We start from the raw sequence: 13,474 nt of genomic DNA, 5'->3' as shown, positions 1-13,474 counted from the left end.
ATGTGTATATATACAAAAAGTATTTCACAAAATCGTTTCAATCGAGCAAGCTATATGTGCATTTTTTTTTACATGCATACGCGCATATGTATCGCGTGATTCATGAATAATGATCGAACTTTTATCACGATATCCTATCGTTTCCTAAATCGCGAAACATTAATTTCGAATAAATAACTCGAAAAAGAGCTCTTTTTTTTTTAGATTTGAAGAAATTGTGAAAAGATGAACGAGAATTTTAACAAATCAAAGAGTTGTAAATATCAACGTGAAAACAAAATGTGAAAATGAAAATGCGCTGCGGTTGCATTTGTGGCATCACAACTCGAGGACAACTCTGCTTGCGTCTATTATCGTTGATTAGAATCGTCGACTCTTCAATATCGGTTGTTCTGAAAATTAAATACATACTTGCTAGGCCGAACACGTTACTCATATTACTTTCCTGACAATAGGTTTACTTTCGTCCTTCCATGCCGAATTCGTTCATGCGATGGAAATCGATTCTCTCGATCGATCGCACAATTAATCGACGACGTAACGAATCGAGATTCGTTCGAGAATTACAGCAATGCGCGCGCAGCAATTCTCGACATTCACGAAGGATTATATAATAATATTCTTGAACAAAAAAAAAAGGTTGGTTACGATAATTATTTGCCTGATTACACGATAACAAATCATGATACTTCCGATTATTTTGAATAGTCGTAGTCGTATATACGAATAGATTGTGTGTATTATCGACATGACGTTAACAAATCTCACGATTGTATAAGAGAAGAAAATATTAGTCAAGAGATACACAGGAAGATAAATAAAAAAAACGAATTGATCGATCTCTCATAAACGCGAGTGATAAAACGTAATGTAGTGAAAAAGCAAAAAAGTTAAAAAAAAAAAAAGAAAAAAAAAGTTATAACGACATAATCGACGAATATGCACCAATAAATGTGCCAGGTTTGTTATTGCAATGATATACCCGTTATGGAAGCGTGGTGGTGGACATTGTCGATACGGGTATTCCTTGTTGCCGGTGTATTGCTGAGGTATCTGGGCGTGCTGAGGATGCTGATTATGGGGATGCCATCCACCGCGGGCGTGAGGTGGCGCTGGGGGGCGAGAGTGGGGCCCTGCCGGGGTGCCACCAGTTACTACGGCCCTGTATCGTCCCTGCATGCCCAAGCCGCGATGCTGATGACTCCCAGGGCCGTTCATTCCCTCCCCCTTCGCTCTGCTCGTTTCGATCCTATTATTCTACCCTCGTTCTCTTTATCTCTCTTTCACTCTCTCTCTCTTTCTCTCTCTTTCTTTCACACACACTCACACACTCTTTCTCCTTCCTTTCCTCGCTCGCTCGCTCTCGCTCTCTCTCTCTCTCTCTTTCTCTCTGTCTCTCGTTTTCCGTCACTCTTACTTTTTTTCTTTTTCTTTTTCTTTTCTCTTTCGACAACGAACCACGGTATCGCTCCACCTTTTCTCTCTCCGTTGGTTTCGTTTTCGTGGTTGAAACGGGAGGACACGATGGCAAGGAGAAGGTTAACCTCGCCGACCGATTTTGCCCGACCTCGCACACGTTTCTGGCCCCTTCGTTCGAAACGTGCACGCCCCACGTTAACTCCTTCGACTTCGGCTATTGAGAGAGAACCTGGCGAGATATTCGAACGTTACACGGCGAGAAGAGGCTAGATGAACGAGAGGTGATTTCCACCTCGCGCGCCGTTCTTTCGAAATGTCGAAAGAACATCCGAGCTCACCGCCATGTTCGAGTGCTGCTCGAAACGCCAGGGGCAACAATACCAATCTAAGGGGCCCTGCACTTTCGTCGCGGAAGAGATTTCTTTTTTCTTTTTTTTTATTATATTTCGATATATGTTCTCCCTTCGACAAGTGAGAGGTATTTATTGCAATATTATAATAAAAAAATAAATAATAAAAAAAAAAAGAAAAAAGAAAAGAGGAGAGAAGCGAAAGAGTTACAGTTTCAGAGGATGTCTGAGGGGGATAATAAGACGGGACAAAATGCATATGATGTATCAATATGATTTCTTAAGCTATACTATGTAACTAAGTGACAATGAATTTAGAAACGAGCATCATACCATCATGCAATAATGTATAATAAAAATTATACGTATATACATATGAAGGAAAAAAATAATAATCGTATCGTTTAAACTGATGCTGATTGCACCTGGCGAATTTGCACCTCGACTAAAATAATTCGCATATAATTAACGAAATAGAAACAAACAGCAATTTCTATTTCGAGATATACTCCTCGTTGGCAAAGTTCGAAACAAACGTTCGTACGTCTTCTTTCGAGCACTCGGAAGTGGCGAGAAGTTTGGATGCGGAAAAAAAAAAAAAAAAATACAAATCTCTCCACCACCTAGCCTCTATACAGGTAACAATTTTAAATTTGTTTCTTGATTATTCTTTCGAAATATATATATATGTGTGTATTTTTTTTTTCTACTTTCTTACGTTCTGATTCTCATTTCTCTCGCTCGCCATTAGTGAAACGTTTGCAACCCCCGTCATCATCATGTTCGCGGAGCAAGTCGTGAAAAGGAGCGAATCACGACATATGCAAATCGCAAATTTAATAATATTCGCCGATTCTGCGTCGATTCTATTTCTTGTGGATCGTCAAAATCCAAAGAAAAGAGGGAGAAAAGAAGTAGAGGAGGGGAGGGGAGGGGAGGGGAGGAGATTTTTTTCACTTGTGGATTCAAATATATACGGATTTTAATCGTTAGATATTATCTTTTTTGTGAATGCACGAATGAGATTTCTCGTTGATGTTATACACAGGGTGTTCCAAAATCTTTCTCAAAAAATTTTGTTTATTTTTTCAAAAATAATATCATTTCTTTTAGATTATTTCCAGATGGGGCACGCATCTATAAGAAAAATAGAATTAAAAAATTTCGAGAGATAGAGATAACTTTTTTTTTTCTTTTTTTTTTATTCGATTTAAAATCGTTTTGATCGATCGAGCAACATACAGCAAGATTTTATATTTAATCTCTTCTTCGATTCGTTCTCTCTCTTTTTTTTCAATCCAAGATCATTTCCAAATGTTAAAGATTTCTTTTCTTTTCTTTTCTTTTTTTTTCCTTTCTTAAATTTAACTGAAGATCATTCCGAGGTTACTTCGTGAAAATCATCGAATGATTCACTCGCTGAAAAACGAATTTATCTTACAAATCGTTGTTGTTCTTTCCTCTCGCAAAATGAATGAAAGAGAAAAAGAGAAAAAGAAAAAAAGGGAGGATCCTTTACTTTACGATCCTTTCCATTTGCCGTTATATTTTGAGACACCCTGTATATTCACAGTTAGTTAAAGTTACGACAGATCCAGATGCATTAAAACGTTGACGATCAACAACCAAGTCATTGCCTCCTTCGGAGACGTCCTCTTCTCTCGTTCTCCTGCCGTTCAATTCAATCAGCCTGCGCATACGTTTCGAAGGAAAAAACGTATTCGTCGGAATCGCTCCTCTTCTATGGGATGCCGACACGCGAGCCACGGTCGACGTTCAAGCGTGAAAAGCTACAGGAGCACACGAAACAAATGGTGACAAACTCATCAAGCAAGATCAAGCTATGTATGTACGCTATATCATCCTTAAAATTTAATAATTCAAAAGCGGTGGAAATTAAAGATAAACAAATAAATAAATAAATAAACAATTTATTATAAACAGATATAAGTAAGGAACATATCACTGTACAAGAGAGAGAGAGAGAGAGAGAGAGAGAGAGAGAGAGAGAGAGAAAGAATCATCATGCAAAATAGTAACAGAGGATGCACGATCAGTTTAATAGGCGTGGATTGTTAATGCACGATTCTACGAGTACTAGTTGAACTCGAACACGTTAATCCCTCGTATGTGCCTACGAGAATCATTCGAAATCGTTTGTAGTTTGAAATTGTGTTTCAAATAAATTAAAAATATTTTTTTACAATCAATCGTTTAACTCGAAACATTTCGTACGAAGTTTAAACATCACGAGTTCTTAAAAATTTGAAAAACGAGAAAATTCTGAGAGTTGTATGATAATCGAAACGGTATTAAAAAGTTGATGCTTGAGTTTGATACGATTTTTTTCTAAAATAACGATACAATCTAATTTTAGATGCTTGCTTCGAAATTCAATTTACTTGAATTTTACTATCGAAATCAAATAAATGAAGTTTGCCTAAACGAAACTTTATATATACTCGAAATTCAGATTAAGTTTGCATCGATTGTACTCTAAAGTGATTATAACCTTCGAAAAAGGTTGACTTTAAAAGTCTCCTTTAAACCTATTTTAGATACGAAATTCTGACCGACTAATTAAGACTCTGAAGATTTAATTTCAAAAATCTGTAAAAATTAAAAAAAAAATTTATCCAACACAAGCTTGATCGATTAATTTAAATTTTAATAATAGATCGATCACAAGATAAGAAATTTGAGGGATATCCGTTCGACGAAAAAAAAATATTCTACACACAAAGTCCAAGGATATAATTTGGGTGATGGCATTCTATATGGCCTCTGGATAGAGGTACTATTTTCTGGGACCCTTTGTGTACCCACGACGCACCGTCATATTTTTTTTCCTTTTCCTTTTCCCTTTCCTTTTTTTCTTTTTATTCATTTTCTCCTCTGGAAGAGGCAGACAAGAGAGAAGAGAGAGAGGAGAGAGAGAGAAAGAGAGAGGCTGGCCCAAAGCAACGGGGCCTGGATATTCCGGTTCACTTAATCGTTTCTTCGGACTTCGTGGCCAGGGCCCTGTCTCTCTCTCCCTCTCTCTCTCTCTCTCTCTCTGCTTTTGTACAGGCTACGGCCCCGAACAGTGGAAGGAAAAAAAAAAAAAAAAAAATATCCCTGGCGACTGGAAATAAAACTCCGATTGTAGCGAATTTCTGATCTGGACAAGGATATAATATACCATTCCTTATGGAAACTGGTATCCTAAAAAGGAAAAGGAAAAGATATCGAATGGAATTCAAAGTCTTTTTGAATAACAATTTTATAATATTATTCTTTCTTTCTTTTTCGTTTCTATCAAAATTGTTGAACGAAGAATATAATTTTATTTCAACGTTCATCGATTCTCGGATTTGATTAATTTTTTTAAGATTGTTTTGTGAGAATGGGAGGAGATACTCGAAAGTATATAAGAGTTTGAGTTGTAAACGAATAGAAGATAATTTATTCACCAATTGACGATTCGAATCGAGGTTATAAATTGAATTATAAATTTCTGTAATATTCTGAGAAAAGATATATCTCGAGATTTTTTTGAGTATCGTTTCTTCTTAAAAATTTAATATTTTATTAAAAAAAATTATCGATGAAAGAAAGGACACATTTATCGAATCCTCCCTCCCTTCCTTGAAACTCAGAGTTTATTGAGTTTAGGAATCGTAGGAGACAATTTACTTGGACGTTCACCATTGGTTATGGCGGCGTTTCTTCCTTTTCTTGGCCCGTGGTCACATCACGTTCTCCTTGAGTTAGCTTTCTGGGATGGAACTTCTTCGACGGTGAGAGTAGTGGAAGAGGTGGAAAACTCGCGGCTACTAACGATTCTACTCGATGATGGAATCGATGTTCCTCATCACGTGGAATTTATGTCAATATCGATCGCTTGGACTAACAGTGAACTTTATATGCACGTACGGCAACATGGCTGATTGCAGCCAACTCGATACATTGTTCACACGGGAACACGCACGTGTTATCCGATATATTCGTGGAACATCTTTCTAGAGAAGGATCTAGAGAAGAAGAAAAAGAAAAAGAAAAAGAAAAAGAAAAAGTTGTTACGCAAAAATGTTGGCCGAGATTATATTTATTCGCCGGGCTATTGAAGTTAGATGAAGCGAGACGAAGATAGAGTGACGCGACGAGTGGGACGAGGATGGAGCTGTCCGATTCTATTTGCGTCTCGTTTCATCTAACGCTAACTTGAATCACTCGGTAACTTGATAAGCATTAACATTTTTGCATTTACCGAGTTTTCTGCCCGACTTGGCAGCTTCCAAAATCTGCTCCCTTTAACGCAATGGAAAAGAATTATCTATTTTTTTTTAGTTATCTGATTAAATCCATTCCAAATTTCGAGATTACTTGAACTATTGAATTTTAAAGAAATATTCGAATGCTGAAGATATATATTATTAATAACGAAACTATCTAGGTGCTAGAACAGAATTTTTAGTAAACTGCAAGTAGCATGATATCGTGAAAACTAGATGGTCTGCACATGGACGCCAGGTAAACACGCCATATGTCACGTGGGGAGATAAGGATATCTAAAAAAGATAGCGAACTTTGTTTAATTTCCATATAATCGATGATTCTTATTAACGGCCCAAAGGAATCCGAATTAAAATCGTTCTTACAGGAGTTCAACATTGTTCGTCAAATTCGTGATCCTTTTCTTTTCAATCATTAACATCCAAATATTTTTTATTTCTCTTCTTTTCTCAACAAAATTAAAAATTAATAAAAATTTCCATATAAATCATTTCACATTATATTCTAATTTCAGATTCGAATAAAACTTTCTATGCTTGTTAAAAATTGTGATCAATTCCTTATTTTAACGATGAGAAGATAAACAAGATTTAAAAAAAAAAAAATGGAACGTGAAGTCGTATATATAAAATTATACTTAAAGATTATATTGAGTATTATTTAATTTATTATCTTTCACTTTATGGATACAACAATGACGTTTATTTCGTTACAGAAATGATAATGATACACATGCACTTGTGCCAGTTAATTTAAATGTACCATATGCTGGATATTTACCGTGTCTTGGGCGCTGTATATCATTAACAGAGATAAGGGAATGGACGAAGTAACGTAACAGGTGCTATTAAACGCTACTTAACGTCTAATACGTCTCTTTGACGCAATAATAATAAGAACATCTCTCGAACGCTGCTTCGCTTCCGATAGCCGCGGAAGGGGTCCGCCGTACATTTTCGTCTCGGATGGAGAACAAAGGAGGAGACTCCTCGACGCATTTGGAATTCCTTGCACGAAATTTTTTATCATTAAAAAAAACACGTTCTTTGATAAAATAATATTTGAAAAAAATAATAAATTCTCGTATATTTAATTATACTCGAGTTATAATTTAAACGATTTACAGGAATAATAAAAGAAAAATATTTCGAATATTCGTTTCGCACGACGATCATCAGATTCAAAGCATCCGGCCGATTAACCGGATCATCCCGACGGAAGAATACCGTGTATTTTTAACCGAAACTAAAAGAAAAAAGAAAAGGAAAAAAAGGAAAGGGAGAGGAGGAGAAATAAAGAAAAATAAGGAGAGGATAAAGGCAGGCGTCTGATCGCTGCGAAGCCTCGAGACGCGTCGTTACGTACGCGGCCAGTGAATCTGACCGAGAGAGGCCATAGCCTCCTGGTGATGTGGCGATGCTCGCGTCTGCGAGAAACCCGTTTACCTTTAAACTTCTCTCCCGTGGTAGCGGCTCTCTCGAGACGTGGCCGACGCAAAAACCGTCGAGACGAGGACGAAGGAGCCGCGGCGAGGAACGACGCGTGCACCGTTCCGGACGGCGACGTGATCAAAAGCTGGCTCGAACGGGGTCACGAGATCCCGACCGTCACGATTCCGTGGAATTCTGATAGATTTCATCTTTAAATCGTCGACTCGATATTGGCTTTGGACGACGCGTCTTTCTTTTTTTCTTCTTCTTTTACCTTCGACCATCCTTTGTTCGAACGTATGAGATGGGGGAATTTCGATGTGTTTCAATCTAGGGAATTTTCGTTTTAACATAATTTGATGATATTCGGTTTCTTTTCGATAAGTAAAATTTGTTTAATTTTTTGTCACTATTTCGAGAGAATAAATTAAGATAGGAAAGAGAGATGGGAAATATCATTTTTTTTTGAATGAAATTTCTCGTTGAAATTTTAGTTTCTTTTTTTTTTTGTGGATACTACGAAAATCGATAGAGATTGTCAATAATCTTGAGATACGATGGAATAATAAGGATATGAACTGTCTTGGGCCTCGATATCGTATCACAAATATTAACAAAGTGTTATGACCGATAACGCGGAGATACGTTTCTTTTATATTCATAAAATGGAAAACAGCGTCGTGGGATGTCGCAAGAGTTTCGATTCTGAATCATCGGCCCAGAAGCCTCCTCTCTGCATACCTTCTCTAATTCCTGAGACCGACGAAATCTTCGGTCACGGAGAAACTTGTACACGAATGGACACGTTTAAACTGGGGATCAGTTGATACTGAGAGACTAGGTTTATAAATACTTGTCTCATAACACGAAGTCGCGTTCATCAATTATAATCTACATGCGACGATGACTAATAGCGTTTTAATATAGTTTCATCTTTGCACTAATTTCATCATTTAATATTTGTGGGAAAATTACCAAATATTGCCCAATTGTTGGAAACAAACTGCTACTTTAATTAATCCCATCATTGTATTAATTTCCTCTTTAATTTTTACGGGGCTGAAAATTACCAAATATATATAATTAATAATAATAATAATAATAAAATAAATAATTACAAATGAACAATGAAAATTTGTAACCATCAATTCATCGATACACCTATAACCTATAAAAATCCTCAAAATTCGATCGAAACGAAGCGAAGCACGAATAAACCTAACCTAAAAAATACCAAAAAGAAAAAACCACTATCTAATCTAAAAGTTCAATGGACGTAAAGAAACAAGGAAGAAAACGAATAAAAAGTAAAAAAAAAAAGAAAAATAACCTCGCTTACATCAAAGAGTCATTAACTCGCCTAACCTAAAAATCTCCACGAGTTCTTCGCGAGGCAAACACGGGTAGAAAAATGGAAGCTCGAACGAAGCGCCGAAGTTGGCGATAATCGTAAACAAATTACCCAGAATTCTCGATTCTAGATGGAGTTTTCGAACGTTCGAGTTCCCTCGATCGCACGAGCGAGGGAGAGGCCGGCGAGGCAACCAGTTCCGGGCGAACGAGGCTCGAAAGAGTATAGGAGCGCCTCCCACGATTATATTCTCGCCCGAAACAGGCGAGGAGAGATCCAGGCTCTCGGTATATAGACGTGGCCGGTGGCGACGAGGCGAGGCGAGTCGACAAAGGCTCGAATTTATGCCGGCCGAGAAAGAGAGGAGGCGGCAGCTGCGTTTTCGATTTTCCACCAGCTGGTGTGGTGGCACCGCGTGTCTCACGGGCAGGGCCGTAGACCTTCGCCCGTCCACTCGACTAGTCCTTAAAAGGCCGGAACGTTACAAAAGGCGATCCCTAGGGCGGTGGCGTTGCAGGTCGGGACCTTGTTCCTTCTTTTCTACTCCTCTCTCTCTCTCTCTAATCTCTCTCTAACCTATTTCGCTCTCTCCCTGTTCCTGGTCGAAAGAGAGGGGAGGGAGAGAGGGAGAGAGAGAACGCCTCTTCGATTCCTTCAGGAGTCCTCCAGGAATCGGCCCATTCGGTGAAGAACTCCAAGGAGCTTGAGCTGCTCTCTATCGATCCAGGCCGCTTCGTATCACGAAACTGGCTGGCACCCCGGAGAGACCGACCGAGAGAGACGGCGATAGAGGAATAGAGGGATAAAGTGAGGGAGAGAGAAGGAGAGAGGGAGGGAGAGAGAGAGAAAGGGACGAAAGGGAGGGAACGTGAAGCGAGAGGAGGGAAAGAGGGATAGAGAAAGAGAAATTTCCACCTTGCCATCCTCGAAGGATGCATCGGCCAGGATGGATGGATTTTCTGTTTTCGAATTTTGTTGATACTGGCCGGTTATTTTATTACTGTGTTCTTTTGTATATTTTGGAAAATACGAGGAAGAAGGGAAGAGATTTCTGTTTCTGTTGGTCCTTAAAGTGAAATTTTTTTTTTTTTTTTGGTTATTATCGTCGGAATAATAATTATTATTGTTCCAATTTTTTGCGATAAGAGGAACAAAAAATTTTTTTTTAATTTTTCTATCGAATTTTGTCGACATAGCAATTTTTCCCCTAGTGGTTATTATTATTCTATATATTATTGTACACACTCGCGCATACACACAACACGTATACACACTTATCTGCAATTTACTCAGTGCACGGATTTATGGCAACATGGCGGCTATTGATTGAACTGGAAACGATCCGATGACTCTCTCTCTATGTAAAGCTGATAGTGAATAGACTAGTCGAAAACGAGTTTTATTTCGTCGTTTTTTATATCAAATGGTTGGACCATTAATTCACCGTTCTTCAGAGAATTATGTGCACACGCGCATGTGCAGATGCAGAAAGAAAATATTCAACAATATTCTAATCATACAGGCAAATCGTGTTTCAATTCTATTATAATATCGTTCGTTTTCCCGATTCAATTGTAAATTCGAAAAAAATAAATCGTAGTTTTCCACTTTCAATTATGCGAAATAAAAAATAATTACGTCGTTGAAGCTGTCCAAATCCAACTAGAAAATATTTAAAAAAAAAAGAAAAGAAAAGTTAAATCGTTTAAAAAAAAATGAAATGAACCGACGAATGATTCCACTGTTACTAGAGTATCGGTAATTCTTCCCCTAAAAGAACAATAGAATCCGTTTCGATCCGGACAAGTTCTTTCGCTTTCGAGTGAAGATAACAGATAGCAGAGGGGAATGATTATGCACTACGAACGATCAGGTCGCAGCCTTCGAGAAGAAATGAGGATGCGTTAAAATATTCAAGGTTCACTTTGGATAAAGAACATTCGACCATTGCATTTTCTTGCGACCGGAGGTATAATTTTGATGTCTAGGGAATCGTCCTAGAATCATTCTAGTAATTTTAATTTTCAATAAAAATTACCATTACTGTGATAAAGGTGTTTTATTTTTAAAAAACATTTACTTTAATATATATATAATTTTATCCGTGTTTCGAATGTTAAAGTATAATATCACAGATTACATAACATCACGGTGAATTTTTAAAGAAAAATTACGCTTTTCTTTTTTTTTTAATTTGAAAGAACATTTTCGTAACGTTTCATCGATTCTTTAACCTTGATTATTATAATTTCGTTATTTATGAATACGCAGCACGGTTATTTTTCGAGCTTCCCTTATTAGAGTTTGCATCACACTATGCGCTCGTATCAAATTAACCCCCTGTGTCTTGCAAGTTACACTTGTCGCGTGGAAAACACGGTCCAGAGGTGATAACGAGTCGCACTCGTGACGCAGAGAACATTGCAAATGTGAAAGTACAGGGCCGTCCCAAAAAGCACGCTAATCACTTTACGCGTTAAAATAGAAAATCAAACTATAAAATTTCAACTAAAATAAATTTTAATAACCACGAGAATTTGCATTTTTATTATTATTCGAATGAAATCATCGCACTTATAAATATCGAAGTTATGTGTGTGTGTGTGTTTTTTTCGAAAAAGAAAAAAAAAATGTCTCTTGACGTAAATGTATTTACAAATTTGAATATGAATAAATATAAAGTTTTCATATAAATTTATATCAAAATATCAAAATCTCACATATGAAATTAACTTTTTCAATTCTTGAAAATGTTTATAACGAAAATATAAATATAAATATGTATATTTTATTCAATACAACGAATAAAGATAAAACAAGAATTTTGAAATTCATTATTCCAATGATCTCTTTCCTTGAATTTTGTAATATTCAAATATATCTCAAGTATAGAATAAGAAAAATTAAAAAAAATTCACGAATGAATAACAACACTTTATAAAGAGAAATATCAATATCTCTAATATCTCTATAAAATATGAGGACGTGATTGTAATAAAATAAATATGCGTTAAAAAATTATTAATTAAAAATAACAGCAATAATCCTTTTTTGTGACACGCCATCTACAAATTGAAAACAAATTATATTATTCTTTATAGAGAATTCGTATTACTTATACGATACATCATTTATATTCAAAATTTCTATCACTTATTTGATTTTCTAATCACGTCATACCAACATTTTGAACCACTTCGTATCTTCTTATTATACTAAGCTTCTCCTTCCTTGCAACCTCATTTCAGCTATTCCGTTAGTTTACCTGTTCAAATAACCCGTAAGTGTACAAAACTTGAAAATTCTCTCAAGAACGATAGCTTCCACGGAACATTCCACCACGTGTAAAAGCGAAACGTGTATATGGAGCACGTTCACCGCTCGCTCGAATCCTTTACTCCGCGCGATAACTCGCGTAAGTGGCCGACGACGAACAACGACGACGCTTTAAATATATATATATATATATATATATATATATATGTACACGCGTCGTATAGATACACTTAGCCCTGCTGAACTCGACTCGTTCGATGAAATAAACAAATCAAACTAAAAACAACAATCCGGAAACAAACAGCCTCGATTCTACTTCTATCGTACGATATTATATTACGTCTTCGTCGTTGGGTATCCACGTTTGTTTATATCTGCTCGATGACGAGAGGACTATGGTGAAAAGTTAGCGCGATACGCTACTGCGCATATCGGCCATATTGGATATTTAGTAGTATATCTTATGAAAATTATTATTTCATTTTTCGTAATATTTTATAGGAATGTTAACACAAGGGAAAAGTAATTAATAATAAAATATTCGAGTTACCGAATGACTTTTCACCAATTATGTATTTATTTATTTATTTTGTTTCAAATAATATGACCTCGTATTTAGTGACAATGTTCTACTTTATCGACGAGACAGAAAAGGTGGGGTTACCATCCGGAAGTCAAGTATTCAGTTGGCGTACATAAATAGAAGGAAGAAAAGTATTTTCAGAAAACCACATTGTGATTTTTTTTTTCTTTATTTTTTCGTGGCTTATATATAAAGAACGAACGATCAAACTTTGATATATTTTATTCTTCTACGGATTTTAAAAAATGATATGGAAATTCAGAGACACAGGTGTTATTTGACCCTGATAACGAATTCTACTTGAGAAAATGTAGAATACAATATTTTTTTTGTCCAAGAGTTCGAAGCTTTTATTCAAACTATTGTAATACGATGACTAACGAGACCTTATTAGCTTTGGGAAATTAGCACTACTATCTGACGATGACTTCAACGGCCATGGTTTCGCGTTTGCCGACTTCTTCCTTCGCTGAATCATCGTGTCTCAATAGGTAATTAGTTCGTGGTATTTTATAGAACTTTCAAAGAAATGTTGAAAGAATTTTTATATATAAAAAGATTTTTAGAAAGTTTTGAATATCTTGCAAAACAATGTGTAAAATATTGTTATTTTGCGTCTGTTGTAGAGACGTAAAGGAGCTTAGAGAATGAGATTTTTCTTGAAAAAAAAAAAAAAGAAGAAGTAAAAAATATAGAACAAAGTTTTTTCGTAGCAACTCCCGTTTTTGAGATAATGGAGTTTGAAAGTGCGTGGGTGAATCTTATATCAATATGCATTCTATGAACTTTG

At 36.3% G+C, this 13,474-nt stretch overlaps 1 protein-coding gene and 1 long non-coding RNA gene across 9 annotated transcripts in view; one reads left to right on the top strand and one right to left on the bottom strand.

The window, feature by feature from the left end:
* Positions 1-13,474, bottom strand: part of LOC408543 (RING finger protein 44) — a 32,360-nt gene that overhangs the window by 4,629 nt on the left and 14,257 nt on the right. For 3 of the 8 annotated variants that reach the window (XR_003306127.1, XM_016916579.2, XM_016916578.2), the window contains one exon: positions 983-3,559. The exons of 1 other annotated variant lie outside the window; for it this stretch is intronic. Coding sequence is in view for 6 of the 7 variants with exons in the window: in XM_016916579.2 (XP_016772068.1) it covers positions 983-1,218 (236 nt within the window). In the remaining variant the exon portion in view is untranslated. The remainder of the gene's footprint in view (positions 1-982; positions 3,560-13,474) is intronic. 4 more of the 8 variants (XM_026445348.1, XM_016916576.2, XM_016916581.2 and 1 more) reach the window with 4 other exon arrangements.
* On the top strand, positions 13,088-13,367 carry LOC100577088. Its single transcript, XR_001705668.1, has 2 exons — positions 13,088-13,175; positions 13,311-13,367. It is a non-coding gene; the product is annotated as an uncharacterized LOC100577088 (long non-coding RNA).

This window comes from Apis mellifera, linkage group LG15 (genome assembly GCF_003254395.2).
Source record: "Apis mellifera strain DH4 linkage group LG15, Amel_HAv3.1, whole genome shotgun sequence".
In the NCBI taxonomy this organism is placed as follows: Eukaryota; Metazoa; Arthropoda; class Insecta; order Hymenoptera; family Apidae; genus Apis; species Apis mellifera.
This window is presented reverse-complemented; position numbering and strand designations above follow the sequence as displayed.